Source organism: Anguilla anguilla, chromosome 2 (genome assembly GCF_013347855.1).
Source record: "Anguilla anguilla isolate fAngAng1 chromosome 2, fAngAng1.pri, whole genome shotgun sequence".
Classification (NCBI taxonomy): Eukaryota; Metazoa; Chordata; class Actinopteri; order Anguilliformes; family Anguillidae; genus Anguilla; species Anguilla anguilla.
The window spans coordinates 11,755,751-11,775,702 of record NC_049202.1 but is presented as its reverse complement, the minus strand read 5'-3'; the positions used below and the strand labels follow the sequence as shown (position 1 = coordinate 11,775,702).

Genomic DNA, 19,952 nt, shown 5'->3' with positions numbered 1-19,952 from the left:
TTAAAAACAAAACCTTGATTGAATCCATGCTCCAGTGTTTTAGCTATATGAACCATCTGACAGCCCTCTGTAATTTGATTGACAAGTGTAGAAGTTGTATCGCTTTAATATGAAGGTGATTTAGTCCCTGTGACTTTCACTGTCAGGGAGGCGAGAAAACAAGGCGAGCTGATCGAAACAAACAACGGCCTCAAGCAAACGAGCCCTTAAGTGAAACCGTGTCACATGACCTCAGCCCCGGAGTGGCAGAGCGGACGTGGTTATGAGCGTGGATGTACTGATGCCCGGGGTCGTGCTGTTGGCAGACTGGATGGAGTCTGGCAGGGATCTGACAAGCGCACATGTCACCTGTCAGGTCAGCGTGCTGGGAGAGACAGGCGGGGTGGTGGTGTGAGCACAGCGGCTAAGGTTATAGGTGCTATGCGGAACAGTATTGCTGCTACACGCCTGCTGTACCTCACACCTGTCTAAAGCCGCAGTCCTTTTGTGCGTAGCGCTGCATAGCAAATGTCTCTGCTCCGCTCTATTAAAAACCCTACGGTCCTGTTTTATGTTCCTGCAACGAATTCTCTGTTTTATTCATTACTTCTGTGAATGGGATTGATTCATTTGCTTATTCAATTTCAAATTTAGCCAATACATCATTAGTGTGCTGCATTGTTTGGTTCAGATAGGAAAATGTAAAATTAAAATGTAGTGAAGGACATTGTGTTTTTTTCAGCCGATGCAAGTGCCAAGCTAAAAATAGGCAAGGAACAAGTGTACGTTCAAAGAAGGCTGCCTGTTCATGAAAGTGGCCTTTAAGATTATTCCACATTTTTTAATTATTTATTAATTAAATAAATAAATAAATATGTTGCTTTTTCAAAAACTGAAAGTGCCCATCACTTTCAGGTTGCTGCTGTGGTATTGTGCACATTGTCTGTAGAGCTTTCGGGCAAAGTTACAACAGAAGTGAAGACCTCTTAGGTTGAAAATAATAGACCCAAAGCGCCAACGGACACATGATAAATCATTATTTCTTGACATGCACTTTCAAACTAATTGGAATTCAGGGGCATAGCTTTTTATTATCATGTTCCATTATTAGTCATGGCAAAGAAAAGGGGAAAAAAACAGAAGGTTAACAAAGTAACCTTTTCTGAGCGAACGGCAGTCTCTGGGTTGTATGATAAAGTGCGTTGTGTGGCAGTCAGGATGTGAATTTTGTCTATGAGGCAGCCTGCGGTGCGTGTGCGCACACGTGTGCGACTGTATATCATGTGTCCCATAAAGGATAGTGCACGCATAAATCTTCCGTGGTTTCCTTGAACGCACCGACTCAAAACAACACGGTGGACCGGTGGCTATCTTTCACTCTGGGAACAGCGGTACCTGCTTCCATTATCTACTGTTACGCTATGTAGAGAGGCAGCCGCTGAAAGTGAAAGTGAGCTGTTGCAAAAAGAAGCACTCTGGAAATATTACACTGAGAGGATTTCATCAAGTCATTTAACCGTCTGACTGAATGCGTTTAAAGGGGGGGTCGCAAAATATCAGCGTTAATGAAACCGGGCTATGAAAGACTGTCATGTGCTGCATTCCATGGGAATGTGCTCCAACATGGGAGCTCAGAGTTACGTGCTGGGAGCGTTCCAGTGGTTACTTTGCTGCAACCGTTAGTGACATTGCAGCTGGCAAGAAGCTGATGCTAGCACTGACATTTTCTAAAACCATCTGAGCAGCAAAAGCTTCAGAGATACTTTATAGCATATGCTGTTTGTTGGGTACAGTAACATAGATATTAGGAGTTAAATAAGTTTAAATCCTGTTACACGTTGTTGTGTATGCTCACATTTTAAGCCATTTTGAATGATGTCAGTTTCCTCCTACTTGCCGACCCGGACCTGTGAATTGATACCCGACTTTCTGATTTGAAATTCCGAGTTAACTGATGGCTCCAACGTATCTTTCCTGGTCTGAAGGTGGTAATTACGAGTTTCCAAGGTATCTGGAATTCAGCAATATACACGCATTGGTACCAGCAAGGAATAATGGGATAATGGGACTGCTTGCATCCAGTGTGTCGATGAGTCGATGAGTCACAGACTGTCTTAACCTAATTTTATTAACCCTGCACGAAATAGCCAGCAGCCAACTAGGTATTCTCATGGAATGATCTAGCTCCCCAAAAGCTATGCTCTGATTGTGGCAGATGCTGCAATTAGGAGCAAACAAACTAATCATACTTTGGGTCAGGAACACCCTGGAGAATAACTCACATGAGGACAGATGCAGATGCTACAGCTAAAAAACTTTTTTTTTTAAAATAAAATAAATAACCATACACCGACTTAGAATGAGAATGAGAACATTTCTGAGCGAGGGAGGGAGAGGGACAGAGAGAGAGAGCAAGAGAGAGAGAGAGAGAGAGAGAGAGCGAGAGCGATAGAGAGATGAAAATGTGTTAGCATGCTTTGGCTTGGAAGGCGAAACAAGCAAATTGCCTGTGACTTGGCTTTATTGAAATTGGGTATTAGGTGTCCCTGAGGTCTTCCGATTGTGAACAAGTCAGATGTCTTCCAGAACCTGTCACCAAGCAAGTCTACAATATTTAGCCGAACGCCCCTGCCCCTCCATAATGAGCCCCATAATCGAGCCCTGCACCAGCTCAAGGGATGTGGGGATAGAGACTCAGCATGAGACGGCTCAGCGGTCACTAAAGAAGGGGGGGAGGGGGGTGCAGGTACAGCTGCCTGGTGCCCCACAAGCAGGCAAGGCATGCCAAACAGGAGGCCTGTCCATGTTGGCTCTAGATCCATCACAAGCTGGCCTCGCCACTCCTGTAAGAGGAAACTACAGAGGTACGCTTATTGAAACGTAAACATGACTGACTGAAAACCCAGTACTGAGACACACTATATGAGAGGTCGAGTTTGATTGAATGGTCAATCACTTCCCTTGTCACCTTTTTGCTGGCAGACTGTTTGTGAAATACGGCAGGCAGGCACTGCTGTTGCCGCAGTGTAGTGGGAGTTAGCTCCCAGCAGGGAGAACTGTCATGACATATTGGATCTTGTGACATCAAGAAGCACAGATGTAAACTCACTGTAAACCTGCAGCTATTAAAAAACATGGACCAGTGCAGGTTGGTCCATCTTCAAAACGAATGTCCTTTTGTTATCACACAAAGTTCACGTGTATGATGTAGAGCAGCATGTGTACATTTAAACAGATAGGTGAGAAACAGTGCAAGACACCAGGGACTGAGCTACCCCTGTGAACATTTTTGAGGTGGAAAGTTGGTGAAATTTTGTCAGGCATTCAAATGAAAACTCAGCTACTTGTGGTTGAAAAGTGAAAGTTTTCTAGCTGACTAGGATGTTTCCCGGCTATATCCGGGTAAAACCTGAGCTGTATTGTGGTTATCCTAGTCTATGTCAAAATCTCTCAACCTAGATTTCCACCCCTCTAGACATCTAGATTCTGCCTTTTGCTCACTGGGGCTGTTCCCTTGTTAGAAGAGGGATTGGCACTTAGCAGTGCCACAGGGTAATTCTTGGCATGTTTCCACATTGATAAATGTCTGTTTAAGTTAAACCTTACTGCCAAACATTGAAGATATAAGAGCAGCCTAGTTTCTTTAAAAATGGGATTTCTAGCACTATTTTGTGACATTTTATTGTAGTTAGCAAGTTAGTTGGCAGAGTGAAAGATTTTGCCTAACAGGTTAACTGCCTTTGCTCAAAGGTGGGCTACAGTGGCTAACAAGAACACTCATAGAAAATTACTGTGACCCATGAGAGAGAATACAGATACTACAATGCAGAGGAAGGATAGCATGAGTCTATTGAGAAGTCCAAAATGGTAAACGAGATGATGGGCCAACTTTATTGAATCAGTGAATAGAGCCTGCAATATGGAGGCCTGTTATTACAAGGTAGCTAACCTAGGTGGCTACTATACAAGATACAGAATGGTTTCAACTGAATTTATAACTGCTATAATTTAACTTCCACTTGTGGGTGGTGGGTACAGCCTGTGACAGCTAAGTTTTACCGTGTTCTCAAGGTGGTAACAGATGTCTGTTAGCAGCTAGATGTTATGATATCATGAGTCTTGTGGAAGGATGTCTCCTCACTTGGGAGCATGGTTGATTCATCATTTTTCGACAGTTTATAGGTGCTTGAGTAATACAGAATGCATCATCTAGGAACTATAAGAACGAGGCAGATGTGTGCATTGTTTTTTTTTTATACTGTAGCTTTTATGGCATACGGTCATGCATGCACACGCACATGCATAATAGCATATTTTACTGAAAAGTACACATATTTATTCATATTACTCATCATCTGGCACCAAAGCAGCAACATTGCATCTCATTAGACAGTCCACTGGCTGTCTTCCCATGATAGAGGGGTGCCATCCATCTCATTTTTTAAAATACAGTATGGAAATAATGTGGGCTGTATATCAACAGAACTGAATAATTCAGAAACACTTTTAAACTTATAATGCTGTGTCTGGCATTATGTTCCAAGACTCCACAAGCATAATTATTCATTTAACCCTACCATTTATGAGACAAAACACTTTAGCATGCCAGAATTATTCATGAAAATTGGTCACGTAGAAAGGCTGCATTGCTGTTTTGGCTTCTGCTAATAGCGGCAAAATACAGCACTTTTCCAAACAACAGTTTACAATTCTCAGGCGTTTAAGAAATTTGCTGTTTTTTCCTTCCTATCCGAAGTTTTATGGTGGCTGAATGGGGTTGGTCGCAGTGGTAGACATCTTAATATTCTTGTGATTTCATCTTCAGTAATTGCAACTATAAAAGCCACTTCACAACCATTCCTTAAGTGTACATTAGTATTTCATCAGTTTCACTCTCCAGGCATTAATTATTCGGTAATTAGAAATAGATGAGCATTTTGAAGTGGGATGCTGAAAAATCGTATTTCTCAGCCCAAAAACAAAGAAAACAAAATCCTTCTTTTGGAAACTTAGAGAGTACAGGATTACATATGCAGTTCACTTTCAGGGAAATGTTATAATATTAAAATGTTGGAATAAAGGATATATGCAGACTTCTCCCTTTTCATGGTAATTAAAGTCAAATTTGACCAACATTTAATTATTTAACATTTTCACCTTCACCTTGTTGGAAATTCCACACACCTTTATGGTAGTAAAGTATTATTCAAACATATGAATGATTGAATAATCACTAATGAAAGGAGACTTTTGTGGAACTTACTGAAATGATGGTGTCCCATTTAGTCATTATTTCTCCTGTGACTGCAACCACTCAAAAATCATGACTTTCAGTCCAGAGAAATTAAAAGAAAAACACGACCAGGTTAAAACCTAGTATATGGCTGGACTGGCCGACCAATGGTGTGACATCATAACTCGGCCGACCAATGGTGTAATTTCATCACTCAGTCACTCACTCAGTCACAGACATTCGTGTTTGTAGGGCTGGCCAAAAATTGTTTCTGCCCTTCTTGTTTAAAATCTTAAAAGTAAAAATTGAAAAGCCATTGGAAATCTCTTTTTTGGTGTGAAGTGTAATGGTAACATGATTAATGTTACCACTAATGTTGTGATATTTTATATTTTATAGAAAAGTTGTATATGTATATGGTATGTTTATATGTATTGTGGGTTGAAGAAAACAGGAAATTCACATTTTTGGGTAAAATTGCTTTCATACTGTGAAAACGTTTAAACCCTTTGATAGACAACACAGCCATATTCCTGACCTGTGTAAAGGAGTGAAATATTTTCATGTTTTTTTATGTTTGGCAGACTGATAGATTGTCAGAATGAATTAATATATATATATATATATATATATATATACACCCTTTACCATATTAATAGGTATTATTGTAGTATGAGCCTTTATGGTTTTTCATGACCATTCTGTTGTAAAATACCTGTAGATAATGGCTGATTGAATGGGTTTCCCAGCTAATCTTTGCTGTGAAGACTCGGGGGGGAGGGGGAGTTTGATTTACAGCTGACACAGTCATTGTAATTGCTGGGGATGAGGATTACTCGGCAAGTCGGAGAAATAAATCTTGACCGAAGGGGCTGGGTATGAGTGGCGGTTATTAGCCATGTGAACACGAGGGGGAAGGTAGGAATGCCGTTAACCTTTAATTACCGCTGAAGTGCATGTCCGTTATGCTCTTTTGTAAATTATTCCTGCTTTTACTGTCAAAGTTAAAATAGCAAATACCCTTCAGGTGTAAAAAAAAACGTGTCTGTGTGTTGTTAAGAGTTTTTTGTTCACTTCCGATATGCATATTCCAGCTGCATGGCTTTTTGAAAGGCCATTGTGCTGTGACTAACAGCACTCCTGGTGTGTTTCTCTTTATACTGATTCATTGTATTAAAAAGTGCTTTTTATTACATTATCTTACTCACAAAACATTCCCTGCAAACTGAGTGAAATGTCAGACAAATGAGAAAAAAAATACTGATGATGTTTACAAATCCTTTTAATGGATAATGATTTGCTTAAGTGCAAGCTTTCCTTTGTTTCCAAACAATGGAATAATCACGAGACACACACAGTATGTTTGTACAGTGCATTCATTAATGGGATTCTTTCTTACCAGACATTTCTGAATTCTGAAGCATTGTCAGTATTTGTTCCCAATTATTGCGATATAAAAATAAGTTAGGCTGAAGGTGGTATTTACTGTTTTTTTTATTTATTTATTTTTTTATTGCTAACCTTTTCAGTATGATGAATGATTTCCATCATTCAGACACACCTGCAGAGGACATCATAGTTACTAAATTTAAGAGTGCTATGGCCCCTCTGATTTATTACAAAAATGTGTCATTTTTCATATCACTCTCCATGGAAGAAGCTGGGTAGTCTAGGTTTGCTTTTCTCCATTCAGTGTGTTAATGTGCTGTGAGCAGCAGCACTGAGGCTGATCTGCATCACCTCCGGGGGGGGGGGGGGACACGACACGACTGAGGCCGCTCCATCATGCATGCAGGCATTTGGTACATAATCATCGGACGTATTGAATTTGAATTGTTTGACCGGAGTTCTCCTTTAAGGGTCCTCTTGTATGTTGGTATTCATAGGTGGCTCTCGTGGCTGGGAAAACCTAATTACATGTAGGATCAGGGTGATCTGCGACCATCCGTAGCCGTGGGGATAGACATGCAGACTTAGCATTATTCAGTGTGCGCCGTGGCAGAGCGCCCGTTCCCTGGGATCGCGGGTGCGAATACGAGTCTCGCCTGACTCCCGCGCGTGAATACCGCGAAGCACGGCCAAGGGTTTACTCACAACGGCCGAAACCGATCACGGTGCGCCACGCGTCACACCTAGCTTCTCGCCACTGAGAATTATTCGGCTGCCGAAAGCTCTCCTCGTTAAAATAAGTTTGAAAAATAAGATATACAATTGTACGCCGCGTGCACTGTGCTGTCTGAACGAGCTGTATTGTTTTTTGGCATTTGCTTGGTTCTGAATTAGACTTCTCCTGAGCTAGCGTGAGTCTGTGTCTCTGCGTGCCTGTGTGCAGATGGGTGGATGTGCTCATCGCAGCGATGTCGTGGCGAGATGCACTTAAGGGAGCAGGGGCTCCTGCTGTTGTTTGTACACCCCGCCGTGAATTACATGCAGCCTTACATTCACCAGGGCTCTTATCTGGAGAAGGCCACCATGATTAAATTCACTGTTGATCACCTTTCAAGTGTGTCATGAAATTTTCATGCGAGCTGGAATGAGATAGGAGTTCTTTCCAGGTACATTCAGATAGCTAAGTGAGCCCCAAAAGTTCCTTTGGTCCTGTGTAGAATTTTTTCCGATACCCTGTCTGTGCTCCTTCTCCCATGGTCCATACCCAATTTTTTAACATTTGAAACGTGTCCCGAATGAAAATCGGAAGTGAGGTGTCACGAGCCCAGCCTGCTGAAATTGATATCACGTTTCACATGCTGTGTTTTGTTCTGAATTATGCTGTTGCACTAAAAAAATAAAAATGGCACGGACTGTTTAGCACATCCGAATGCCAGCTTACAGTGCTAGCTCTTTGCTTGAATGCTTTTCTTGAATGGAGTCACACTGGCATCTGCGACATTGGGATGGCAGGTATGCCATCCCGCCAAGTTACGCCTTGGCGGGGGCATGCCCCATACCTATACAGCACCGAGACTTTGGCACTTTTCAGGGTTCCCCACAGAAATAACCACAACAGCCACAGACACTCAGCCCTTAAAAACATTAAATTCTGTTCATTCTGACCCCATTTCAACAGACAGAATTCATAAACAACTTCACATGTCCACACAATAAAGCCCCAAACTAAGGGGATTTTGCGCTTTCTCCTTCTTCTTCTTCTTCTTCTTCTACTTCTTCTTCTCTTTCTTCTTCTTCTTCTTCTTCTCATTCTTATTTTTCCTGCCGCCTATCCCACTAACAACATGTCTCCCCATTGGACATTTCACTGACACCAGCCAAATCTGCACCTACACGACCCAATCAAAAACGCGCATACACACGCAAAATACCCATACATTTTTACTCTGAAACATTTTCTGTTCAAACAGCTAGTCTGCCTGTGGCCTAGTGGGTAAGGTTACAGTCTTGGGAACATGGGGTTCTAGGTTCAAACCCAGCGTGGAACACGTTTCTTTAACCTGCTTCAACCCTCACTAATAACTAGCCTACTTATCAATTATTGCTTTTGCACCATATTTACCCGCCGTTCATCGTTCTGTTATTAACCGGCTACAATATTGCTAAGCCACATGGATTCAACGGGAGCTCTTCTGTGCTTACTGGCCTGTGTTCTTTAAAACCACCGGCAGGTTTGCTAATGATATTTCACGCATTGCATAGCTATGGCATGGTGCTGCACTAACGAAGTCACAGACTGGTAAACCTCCGGTTTTAGGCTTGAACCCTGACTCGCCCTCAGGCAGATAATTTCCTCTTTTACACTAACGTTTTCTTACGCCTATATTTGCTTTACCAAAACTCACTCACGACCACCCATATGCATTTCATCACGGCAAATTCCACGGTATTCCTTTTATTAAAAAGTTACACCAGTGCACCACTGTGCCATTTCTACTAACTATATTTCTTCACTTGGCTACCGTACAAAACTTTCATATCAGCAAACGCCACATTTCTATTTCTACATTCATGTTACCTCGCTCTGTTCTCTATCTAGCCACATACGCTACACACAATTACTACTTATGTACATTCTGCAACTCCGCAGTTTGAACAGCTAATCCGACGGTGGCCTAGTGGGTAAGGTTACAGGCTTGGGAACACTGGGTCGTATGTTCAAGCCCAGCTTGGAACACGTTTCTTTTACTTGCTTCGACCCTCACTAATAATTGTCTACTACTTCTTAATTATTGCTTTTGCACCATATCTACCCGCCGTTCACCGTTTAGTTATTAACCGGCTACAATATTGCTAAGATATATGCATTATGACTTACCGTCTGTACGTTCAGTTATTGACCGGCTACAATATTGCTAAGCCATATGGACTCAACGGAAGCTCTTCTGTGCTTACTGGCTTGTGTTCTTCTTTAAAACCACCGACAGATTCGCTAATGATATTTCACGCATTGCATAGCTATGGCATTAGCTAACGAAGTCACAGACTGGTAAACCTCACTCACTCACGGCCACCCATATGCATTTCATGACGCAAATGTATTCATTTTATTTAAAAGTTACACCAGTTCACCACTGTGCCATTTCTACTAACTGTATTTCTTCACTTGGCTACCGTACAAAACCTTCATATCAGCAAACGCCACGTTTCTACATTCATGTTACCTCGCCCTGTTCTCTATCTAGCCACATAGTATCTAGCCACTTACTACGTGTACGTTCTGCAACTCCGCATTAAAACATTACATTTAAAATCATGATTCACTCATAAGTATAACTACTAGCACTGAACATGAGAAAAAAACATACGTGCAATAGATTACATTACAGTACAGGCAAATAATGAGTGCAATGTTATTTAACCCTCCACTTCAACAACTAACGTTCAATACCGACTGTTATATATACCATTTGATAAGGAATATAAGCTCGCTCATGGTCACTCCATTTACATCGCATTATACTCCGTGATCATGTCAACCTTCACCTACATGCCCATTCTGCTAAAAACATATTGTTTCAACTACGGAATTTCGTAATTTCATTTTAATTTCTCTCACACTGTTGCTTTCTCTCATATGCAAAGCCTGCTGGGACATATGCGTCTGCTCCTATTCTCCACTATCATGTTTTCCGGTTCTCGTTTAGCAAAACAGCGAAGAGGATTCCTACCTGCAGATAAGCCTATCAAAATGCCTTATAAACCTTACAAACACTAAAAGTGCATCTCCACGAAATAACAGACAATGGAGCAGGACAGAAGGATAAACCTTACAAACACTAAAAGTGCATCTCCACGAAATAACAGAAAACGGAGCAGGACAGAAGGCTACACAAGTTGCGACCTAGGGAGTTATAATTCTACGGGCGTGTTGATTATTTTGTCAGTCAAGGCTCGTTGGATGGACGTCAAATCCGTGAGTACATACCATATTCCATCTGCGTTCCTGATGCGTTTACGCTTACGCCACTGCATCCTTTCTCACAGCCACTGTTTTACATATATAGCAAACCGAAACTGCTGAACGGTACACGCTCATCAGACTGTACAGATTCACACAACGATAGCCATAATCCACAACCGTTTCTTGCAGGGTCGCATTTCTCACTCTCATAATAAAACGCTTTGCAAAAAGAACTGATATCTCATAAAAAACACGTTTTCAACGTACAAAAATGCCAAGTTACTAAAAAGTATTGATATCAAAATGACGCCAAGTTACGATACTACAAACAATATAGGCTATCTTGCCTCACCGAAATGACATAAGATGTATCTCAAAGCAATGCTACCCAATATTTCCTCAGTTCTTTCAAGTCACTTGGCCCTGTGTTTTCTAATCTTACCATTTCACAATGTCATGCAAACTTTCTGTCAGATCAAAGAGACAAATATTTCGAATTGCCTCATGGAACACATTGAACATTGTACATTGAAATTAATGTATAAATTCATTAATGTACAGAACTGCTGCTGAGCAACGACAGGAAGCACATTTCTCCAGAAAACATGTTTATACTTGCTTCTGAACTGAATTTGAGTACGTGCAAGTTATTGTATATTTGCTACATACAATAAATACTGCATGTAAAACACATATTGTACATACATACATAGAGAACTTCTTTATCCGCATGGGGACATTTCCCTGGCAGCATCTTACATTCACATTCACGAACACACTTGTACCAAGAAACATACTATCATTCACGCAACAGAAAGCCTGGGCAGCGAAATACATAGGCCTACATACCAATACAAATTGGACATACACACACCTATTCAATCAATCTTGACTGTGAGAGAGCCATCCACACATATGTTTGGCCTGTCCATGTAGTGCATGCTTATACACAGGGCCAAGTGACTTGAAAGAACTGAGGAAATATTGGGTAGCATTGCTTTGAGATACATCTTATGTCATTTCGGTGAGGCAAGATAGCCTATATTGTTTGTAGTATCGTAACTTGGCGTCATTTTGATATCAATACTTTTTAGTAACTTGGCATTTTTGTACGTTGAAAACGTGTTTTTTATGAGATTATGCAGTTACTCCTCCATGCCAAGTTTAGGTTTTTTTTTTTTTTTTTTTAAGATGGCGATATTTCCCAAGAACGACTCCTCCAGGAAAGTCGCTGTTTATTTCAGGGTGTACAACGAAAATTCCAGTTCCTGCAAATGTGTTTCATTGACTGTAGCTTCTTCACACTCACACTCAAAAACAAAAAAACATCCTCTTTTATTTCAGAGCAGAGTGAACCCCGTTAATGTCACTCCTCCCATTCAAGCGGTTGATCAGGACCGAAACATCCAGCCTCCGTCGGACCGGCCGGGCGTCCTTTACTCCATCCTCGTTGGTAGGTGCCTGTCAAACGCGCCGCCATCTGCAATCAGTCACCGCTCGCAGAAACCCCGGCCCCGGCTTTTTTAGAGGAACAATTTACTGCGAGAGCTGCATTAGAGAGGCAGCCCCGCTCAGTCACTGTGGGGTGCGGAGGGGATGGAATGCATTTGTGCGGGCCGACGGGGTGCAGGCCACCTGTCGAGAGGGAGAACGAGGCCCAGGGGGGCGGGGGGGGGGCGGGGGGGCACGCTTCCCTGCCCCCGCTCGCACATGTCAAGCAATCATTGGGGATTATGGGGTACTGGCGTCAGCGATGTTTCTGCAATTGGTTTAATTTTCTTTATTTCCGGAAACTTCCAAGCATCTGATGTTCCGCAGCGTATTATTAGAATTTTGCATGTGCACACATGGCTTTTTAACTGAATGTTGAATTCAATTCATTATCTGAAAGTTCTGCCGTAGTAAGAATCAGTGCAGAACACGTTGTAAATGTACTTTAATGTCGTAACGGAGCTGAGGTTGAATATGATAAAGTACTCACAGTCTGCACACCCCTGAAATTTCTTCTTCAGTGTCTCTTTATATTTTTCAGGCAAACCGGAGACGTACGCGGAGTACTTCACACTGAATCGGACCACAGCTGAGCTCCACCTCCTGAAGCCGATCAGCAGGGACCTGTACCACAAATTTGACTTGGTAATCAAGGTAATAATAGTACTTTAAATGGGTCAGAGACACACACGGCGACAAGAATGTTGATGTTTTTTTGTTTTTCTCCTTCTTTTTATTAGTCCTAAGAACTTTCCCATAAATCATTTAACGGGGTTGGGAATGCCCGGGCTCCAGAGCGTCATCAGGACGACTCGTGCGTAGAGCCGTAAAAGGCTGTCTCTCCGAACTCAGGAGGATGACGAACCGTAAAGAACGTCCCGCGTGCCAGGGGGATTTCTCGCACTGAGCGGGAAAGTATAGAAATCAGCCTGTGTGTGATATAACAGCCTTATCTGGCTGAGCGTGCTCCTGTGGGTTTCGTACCGCTGGCGCGAAGGAAAGGGGGGGGGGGGGGGGGGGTACGGTGAAATGGAGATTACGCCGCCGCGCGCTACGCGATGCGATCTCAGGAATCCGCAGAGCGCACACGCGAAGCGGGCGCCTGATATTTCTATTGCGCGCGGATCCGGCGTGAAGAAGCCGAGCCGCATCACGCTACACTTAGACTCTGTATCAGGAGCCAGGTGGAGCGGTCGCTGATCCGTGGGGGGAGGTAGGTGCGTGACGGAGTGCCGACAAGGGGGGGCAGGAAGAGGGCGAGAGCCCCGGCCCTCCTACCTCTGCCAGCGCCTGACCCCCCGCCCACCCGGCGCTGGAAATGGAACCAAGCTCTCCCAAAATGCCAGTCTTGGCGGAGAGGGTGAATGGAAAGTGACAGTTAAACTATGACTCGTCTGCCACAGAAAGAGTGCGCTTCTCTCACCAGCTGCTAGATACACTAGGAGACAAAATAACCCCATTTGCCAGTCCCTCCCTCTATGTACCAGTTTCAAAGGGCCTGGCCATTAGGACTGTTGCGTATATTGTTCTTCTTTCCTCTATCTGCCATACCCAGTTGCGTTTTTTTTTAAGTTAATGTTTTAAGAATGGGATTGTGCGGATTTAACATGTTAATCATATTCATTTGATCCTTTTGTCGAACGGTGAGCGTTTCATATTATTTCTACTCCCTCTCGTCGGTTCCACGTCCATTAAGGTCCTCTAGCAGATCAAATAAAGGTGTGCGTTTTCAAAAGGACTCGGTACAGTGGCATTGCAGGTGACAATGGCCTTGTGAATTCATTCAAATTCCCTTCACTGAGCCGCGATCCTTCCTTCTACGAGCGAGAGAGGACATTAAGCCATTGACGCCAGTCAGAGCACATATAAGTTGCCGTAGAATGCCATTTCAATAAGATGAGTGTGGGTGAGTATGCTTAACGTACAATTTGCTGATCACCCAGCCTTCTTCTTTTGGGTTGTCGCACCGTAAAAAAACCCTCTGCGACAGCAAAGCAGGTGTACTGGTTACAAACCCCCGGCTCTAGCCTGGTAGCACGAAAGGATTGAAACAACTGCTGGAGGGGTCTGTGCGATATCCCGGCGTGTGTAAACAGAGGTCAGGGGGCTACCATCTGCTGGATGTGATGTCTATGGTGCCTCAGGCAGGCTGGGAATGTGCAGTCAGCTGTACGGCCACTTCCTGGCAGTGGTCGGCGTGGTGCTGTCGCGTGTGCTCTTGATATTTAAATCTATTATGTTTATTCGAACCCGCTGTATGATGTTTGTTTGTTTGTTTGTTTTTATTTTTTTATTGTGTCATTGCACTTGACCCAAAGCTTTGATAATTGCTTGCTGACAGCTGGTTGAGAAATTTTAATTTGTGCTGTCTATAATTAGTACTTATAACTGTCTTACATTTGTATAATTAGATTGTACTGTGTGTTGCATTGGGGCTATGTTAAAGAAAAGGCTTTTGGAATGACTGCGAGGAAGTCATTATCCTACACTGATTTACACAATTATCATCTCAATATCTTAGCAAACCAGCTTGAAAAAAATAACTACACAATGCCTTATCAGTAACTGCAGAAGTGTGCTTATAATTAGATAAAACATTGTTTCTTTAATTAAAGTGATTGTCCTCTGGATAAATTCCCTATTGTTTGCTTATAATAAAATAGTGACACTATTTAGTAGTTTTGGTGCTACTGCTGAAAGCCTTGACTCATTTGACTATTTAAATGTCTTAGTGATCAATCTTTTTTATGGATTGTGCAGTTCCTGGCTGAATCAAGCTTAGTTAGATACTGATGCTGTAGAAGTAGTATTTCTGGAATAAATAAATAATAATAATTTTAACATCCACGCAAAGTTTATAACCTCTCGTCACTGAATCAGTCCAACCCGCAATCTGATCAATAATTCCAGCAAAATAATCTGAGATTTGTTTTATGCTATTCAGCTGTTCAAATATGCTGCCCATACAAGAAATGTATCAGGATCAAAGGGAAGAGGATGAGGTTCACACTCCTTTCCCGAGCACGCGTGTTTGCGTGTTCTTAATGTTAACGAAACATAATCTGTCCCTTTTAGGCGGAGCAAGACAACGGGCACCCCCTGCCAGCGTTTGCTAGTTTGCACATCGAGGTCCTTGATGAGAATAATCAGGCCCCGTACTTCAACGTGTCCTCCTATCAGGGGTTCATCATCGAGTCCGCGCCAGTGGGGACGACTATCTCGAGCAATTCCAATCTCACCGCGCCCCTCAGCATCATTGCCTTGGATAATGACATTGAGGAGGTAGGAATAACAATGCGCTTTGGGGCATTCTGTCTTCAATATTGGTCATTCTAGAGAGATGCCAGAATGAACTCTATTTTTGAAAATAACTTTTTTACAATTTACTAAAATAAATTGTAATCATGAATTTGATCATATGAGAAGTTTTTCATCTCCTTTTTGAAAATGAAAATGTACTATTTGAGTTCAAAATCGTGCATAGGTTTAATATAGTATTTGAATATTGATGTTCTCTTAATGGAACTTTCTATGAAACAGATGCTGCAGTTTTAATGTATTCTTTCTTGTACTCATTCTTATTTTTTCTTAGCACAGAAAGTGTAGAAATTCAAATTCTACAACTGCTATGCATTAGACAGTTGTTTCATTCACATTGTGTCATTCATTGTCTGACAATGCACCTGAGAAGGGAAAGTATTGAAATGATTTCCCACACTTGTATGTGAAACATAACACGATCCCTCACAAATATGACTTGAGATAGGTTTGAGCATTGTCCTTAAATCGTACCATATGTTTTGTCTCTGTGTTTTAGCTTTCACGCAATGCCACACCTGTAGGTATTAGGCACTTTGTTTGTACTCTAATTACAGGAGTGATCTTTGCTTTATGTTAGAGTAATGTAATGTCCAGTAAGGGTTGCTATGGTGTGTGCTATTTGCTTTAACGTTAATTTACTTTAACGTTTCAGTATTTCCTCTTTTTTTGTTCTGCATGTTTAATCTTTTCATGCAGTGCATGAAAATGAATGTGATTTGTTTCTGCATTGTTTTTTGGTGTGTTTGTGTCTTTTTTCAGTGATATGTGACATTACTGATATCACATGTAATATTTATCACTTACTGTTGGCATAAACCTGGCAAGTGATAAATTAGTGAGTAGTGACATACTGAAACATTACTCAGAGCTGTACCTTTCAATTGGAATGTTAGCATTCATTTTTTTCTATCTTTGTTGACATTTCTCGTTAATTTCTGGTTAAAATCAAATTGAAATACTGTGTCATACTGTGTCAATACTGTCAATTTATGACAAAATGTTGAAACTTATGGTTCAGCATTCTCTGAGTGAAATTTCAATACTGAGAGCTTTAAAAAAGTGTCAGGTGTATGAAACGTTTTATATGTAAAAATTCACATACATCATTCTAATTCTACAACTGCTATACGAAGCTGTTGTATCTCCTTCTAGCAAAAAAAAAGCCTTTAAGCCTCTCACATATTTGTGATTAAAGAATAAATGCAGTCTTCAAGCTTTGCCCTCTCTCCCATTTGCTTTTAATACTTTAGAATACATTTTAATGTTAGGGTACTAAGTGGCTCAGCTAATAAACACACTCACCACGAGCGTAGCGTAAGACCGACAGTCATAGAATCAAACCCCGTCTACTGTATGTCATTCACCTAGTATGACCAGGACTCCGCAGTGGTTGTACGCAGTTGGCCTTATCCCACCAGAGGTAGGGGGCATTAAAGTCAGTTCGGGTTACTATGGTTACTATTCCATTAGATCCTACCAATTACAGTGCATTCAAGCATCCAAATGAGTGCATGGTTGAAGATTCCTGTGAGCCATGGGTTATCTAAAGTGGGTCCACGGGCCCCTGGGAGTCCTTGAAGGTACTGTGGGGGTCCCAGGCCAGATGTGATGTGCAATGACTATGCAAAGCGTAGATTAGGGAAAGTATTTCAAAATATAAAACGTCTTTTTTTAATATATTACATTACAGGCATATAGCAGAAGCTATATTACACAAGTAAATATATTTTATATTGCATTTACTGTGTATGCATGTATACAGCACTTACGTTGTATCCATTTATACTTTTATACAGCAGGATATATACTGAAGAAATGCAGGTTAAGTACTATGCTCAAGGGTACAATGGCAAGTGTCCAACTAAGGATTCAAACCTGTGACCGTAGGTTATATAACCTCTTTTAACTTTTAATGGGGGTCCCCTGGATCTCCTGGGTCCTAGGTCCCCCTTTGAGCCTGGGTTGAGAGTCGCTGGATCAGGAAAGGTTGAAAACCCCTGCTGCGGGTTGTAAAATGCTTTCTTGCTTTCAGAAACTGCATTAGAGTCAGTCGTTTGACAAGATCATTTGATATTACATGCTACAAATGGTTTGTTTTTGCCATACGCAGAAAGGGAAACGGGCCAGTGTTTTTTTCTTTTTTTTTTCTTGAGAAAATGGAGTCTAAGCCTTTATATAGGCGATTTGTCACCAGCCACTCAAGTGCATTTGCCGAGCCATTAGTTGTGTCATTTCACTTTTTTCATAATTCAGCCACCGTGAACTAGATTGCGGATGTTCTTCAGTATTGTGAGGTTGTGCCGAATTATGCTCCTTTTACTGTGTATGCAGTTACTTCAAAGAAAGCTAATTTCCTTTTTTGCACGTAATGCTTACTGTAATCATATTGCTGTTGGGTATAAATTAACAGTACATGCAGTTATGGCAGAGATAAGGATGAACTTTGCACAGAAGTGCCACTTTACATTTGCTCATACCCTTCACAGCAGAAAATTATTTGTGGCAGTCCTGGATAAAATACATTAAATTGGCATAATGTAGTGACCTGACAAATGGGGGGCTGGGAGTTTTGCTTTCAGTATTGCCATGTCCATTTTATAATTTTAAAAAATGTGTGCTGTCTGTCACAGTTACTCATTTTCACTTTAATTCGGTTGTGCTTCCTGGCAGCTGACTGGGTTTAAATTGTGTAGAGCAAGCATGGCGTTTTATAAGTACGCCAGCAGGAACAATAGATGCACAAACGGATATTGCACGAAGGCAATGAAAGCTGTCATGAAAAGACTTCCCTGGTAACAATATTGCAACAGGTTGGGATAAGGTTTGAATTCATATCGGCTGAATTCATATAAATGTGTGCTCCAGCAATGCTCATCATTGCGCTGAATACCAAGTGCAGTTACAGGAGAAAGAAGAAAAGAGAACTTCAAATGCACTTGGCGAGAATGTGTTTCTAGCAGCCTCAAAAGCATTTGAATAAGTAAACACCTGTTCACAGAAGTGCAGAAGTAGACATTTGTAACAGGCAGGCTTATGCTGTTTGTATTGCTGTCACCCATGGATGTTTTCTGAAAGAATTTCGAAAAAGAAATATTATTCGCTTGTGATATACAGTATTACCAAACAAATATTGCTACACAGATACTTCACACATCATTTTAACACATAGAACCAAAAGTGACAAAAGGCTTTATTTTATTTTGTAAGCATTTGGTCTTATTATTAAGAATTCCAGTTATTTATGATGTCGACTCTGACTTAGTATCATGATTATAATGATCTGTTAAAATAAGCTTAAGAGCTGATGTGTGAGACACAGCGTAGATTAAATGAATTAAATGAACTGTGAACTACTGCCAAATGATTGTAATGAGCTCGATTTCAGCAACCTGTTTTTAAACTAAATTCAGGTATAATAATGTTAATAATTGCATGAAGATTTGTTTTATCTGTTTTTCTGTTTATTATTAATTTTTATCAACATGATTGTTGTTATAATTATTTATTTTGAAATACGTGCAGTTATCCAGCAGTATTCTAGTATATGTAATATTGTAAGGATTCTTAATATTGTAATATTATTATATTCTACGCTGGTATCTCTGTCTCCCGTCCTGGAAGGCTGCTGTGTCTGCTGTTTTTTGATGTGTTCCAGAACTTAAGTGATTAATTTATGTCATTGATTGGCTAAAGGGTCTGCACACCTTGTTTCCAAGGCCTAAATTGGGTGCTGATTGGAAGGAAATTACAAAAACAAGCAGGGGCTGTGAGTCCTCCTGGATTGGGGTTTGAGACCCCTGTTCTAAGGCTTTAATATTCCAATGATTATCTTCCTGAGCAAACGCGGACAGCAGGCTGTTAGAGAGCCTTGGCACAGATCATTATGCCTAATTATGTTATAAACCTCCCATTGTTTTGAATGTATGGCCTGTTATTTCACACTGAATGCCAGAGAAAGGTTGTTGTTTTTGCTTTGTGGATATATTTCTCATCTCCCCAAGACTCTTTTCTCGTTGCTTGAGAAACGTGAACTTCCTTTGGCCAGTCGTTGCAGTGTTAACCAGCTATCTTTCATTCCAATTTAGATTTAATCCCTCATTCATAAAAAAATGTCATGCAGCATCTCTTCATAAATTAGGGAAATGACAAAACCCAAATTCAAAGCAGGTAAGGATTTTTCATAGAGTAACAACTCTGCTTATGTACCCAGTAGTCTTTATTACAGACTTGAATCTTTACAACTCCGTATCGGTGGTCGAAATGTAGGTTTTGTTTGGCATGGCTCACTGAAATCTGATTGGATGCAGCCAATTTGAGTGCATGAGTATTTCCGTCAATGAAAGCCACGTGACATTTTTTTTTTTTTTTTTTTTTTTTAAGCTTGTTCGTAGACACTCTGGAAAAAGGTTTGGGGACTGTGTGTAGAGGAGCACTGTGATTATTTCCCAATGTGAAACGCTGCCTACCCTCTTACATTAATCCAACTGTAAGCTTCTTCTCTGATCAGCAATTTCCGTTCTAGAATATGGCCTGTTCTGTCCACTTGAGAGGATATTTCACTAGCAGGCTGATAGC

At 41.2% G+C, this 19,952-nt stretch overlaps 1 protein-coding gene across 13 annotated transcripts in view; it reads left to right on the top strand.

The window, feature by feature from the left end:
* Window positions 1-19,952, top strand: part of pcdh15b (protocadherin-related 15b) — a 204,671-nt gene that overhangs the window by 110,334 nt on the left and 74,385 nt on the right. For 12 of the 13 annotated variants that reach the window (XM_035406550.1, XM_035406555.1, XM_035406552.1 and 9 more), the window contains 3 exons: window positions 11,910-12,018; window positions 12,598-12,710; window positions 15,132-15,338. In XM_035406550.1, the coding sequence (XP_035262441.1) occupies window positions 11,910-12,018; window positions 12,598-12,710; window positions 15,132-15,338 (429 nt within the window). The remainder of the gene's footprint in view (window positions 1-11,909; window positions 12,019-12,597; window positions 12,711-15,131; window positions 15,339-19,952) is intronic. The other variant, XM_035406556.1, reaches the window with a different exon arrangement.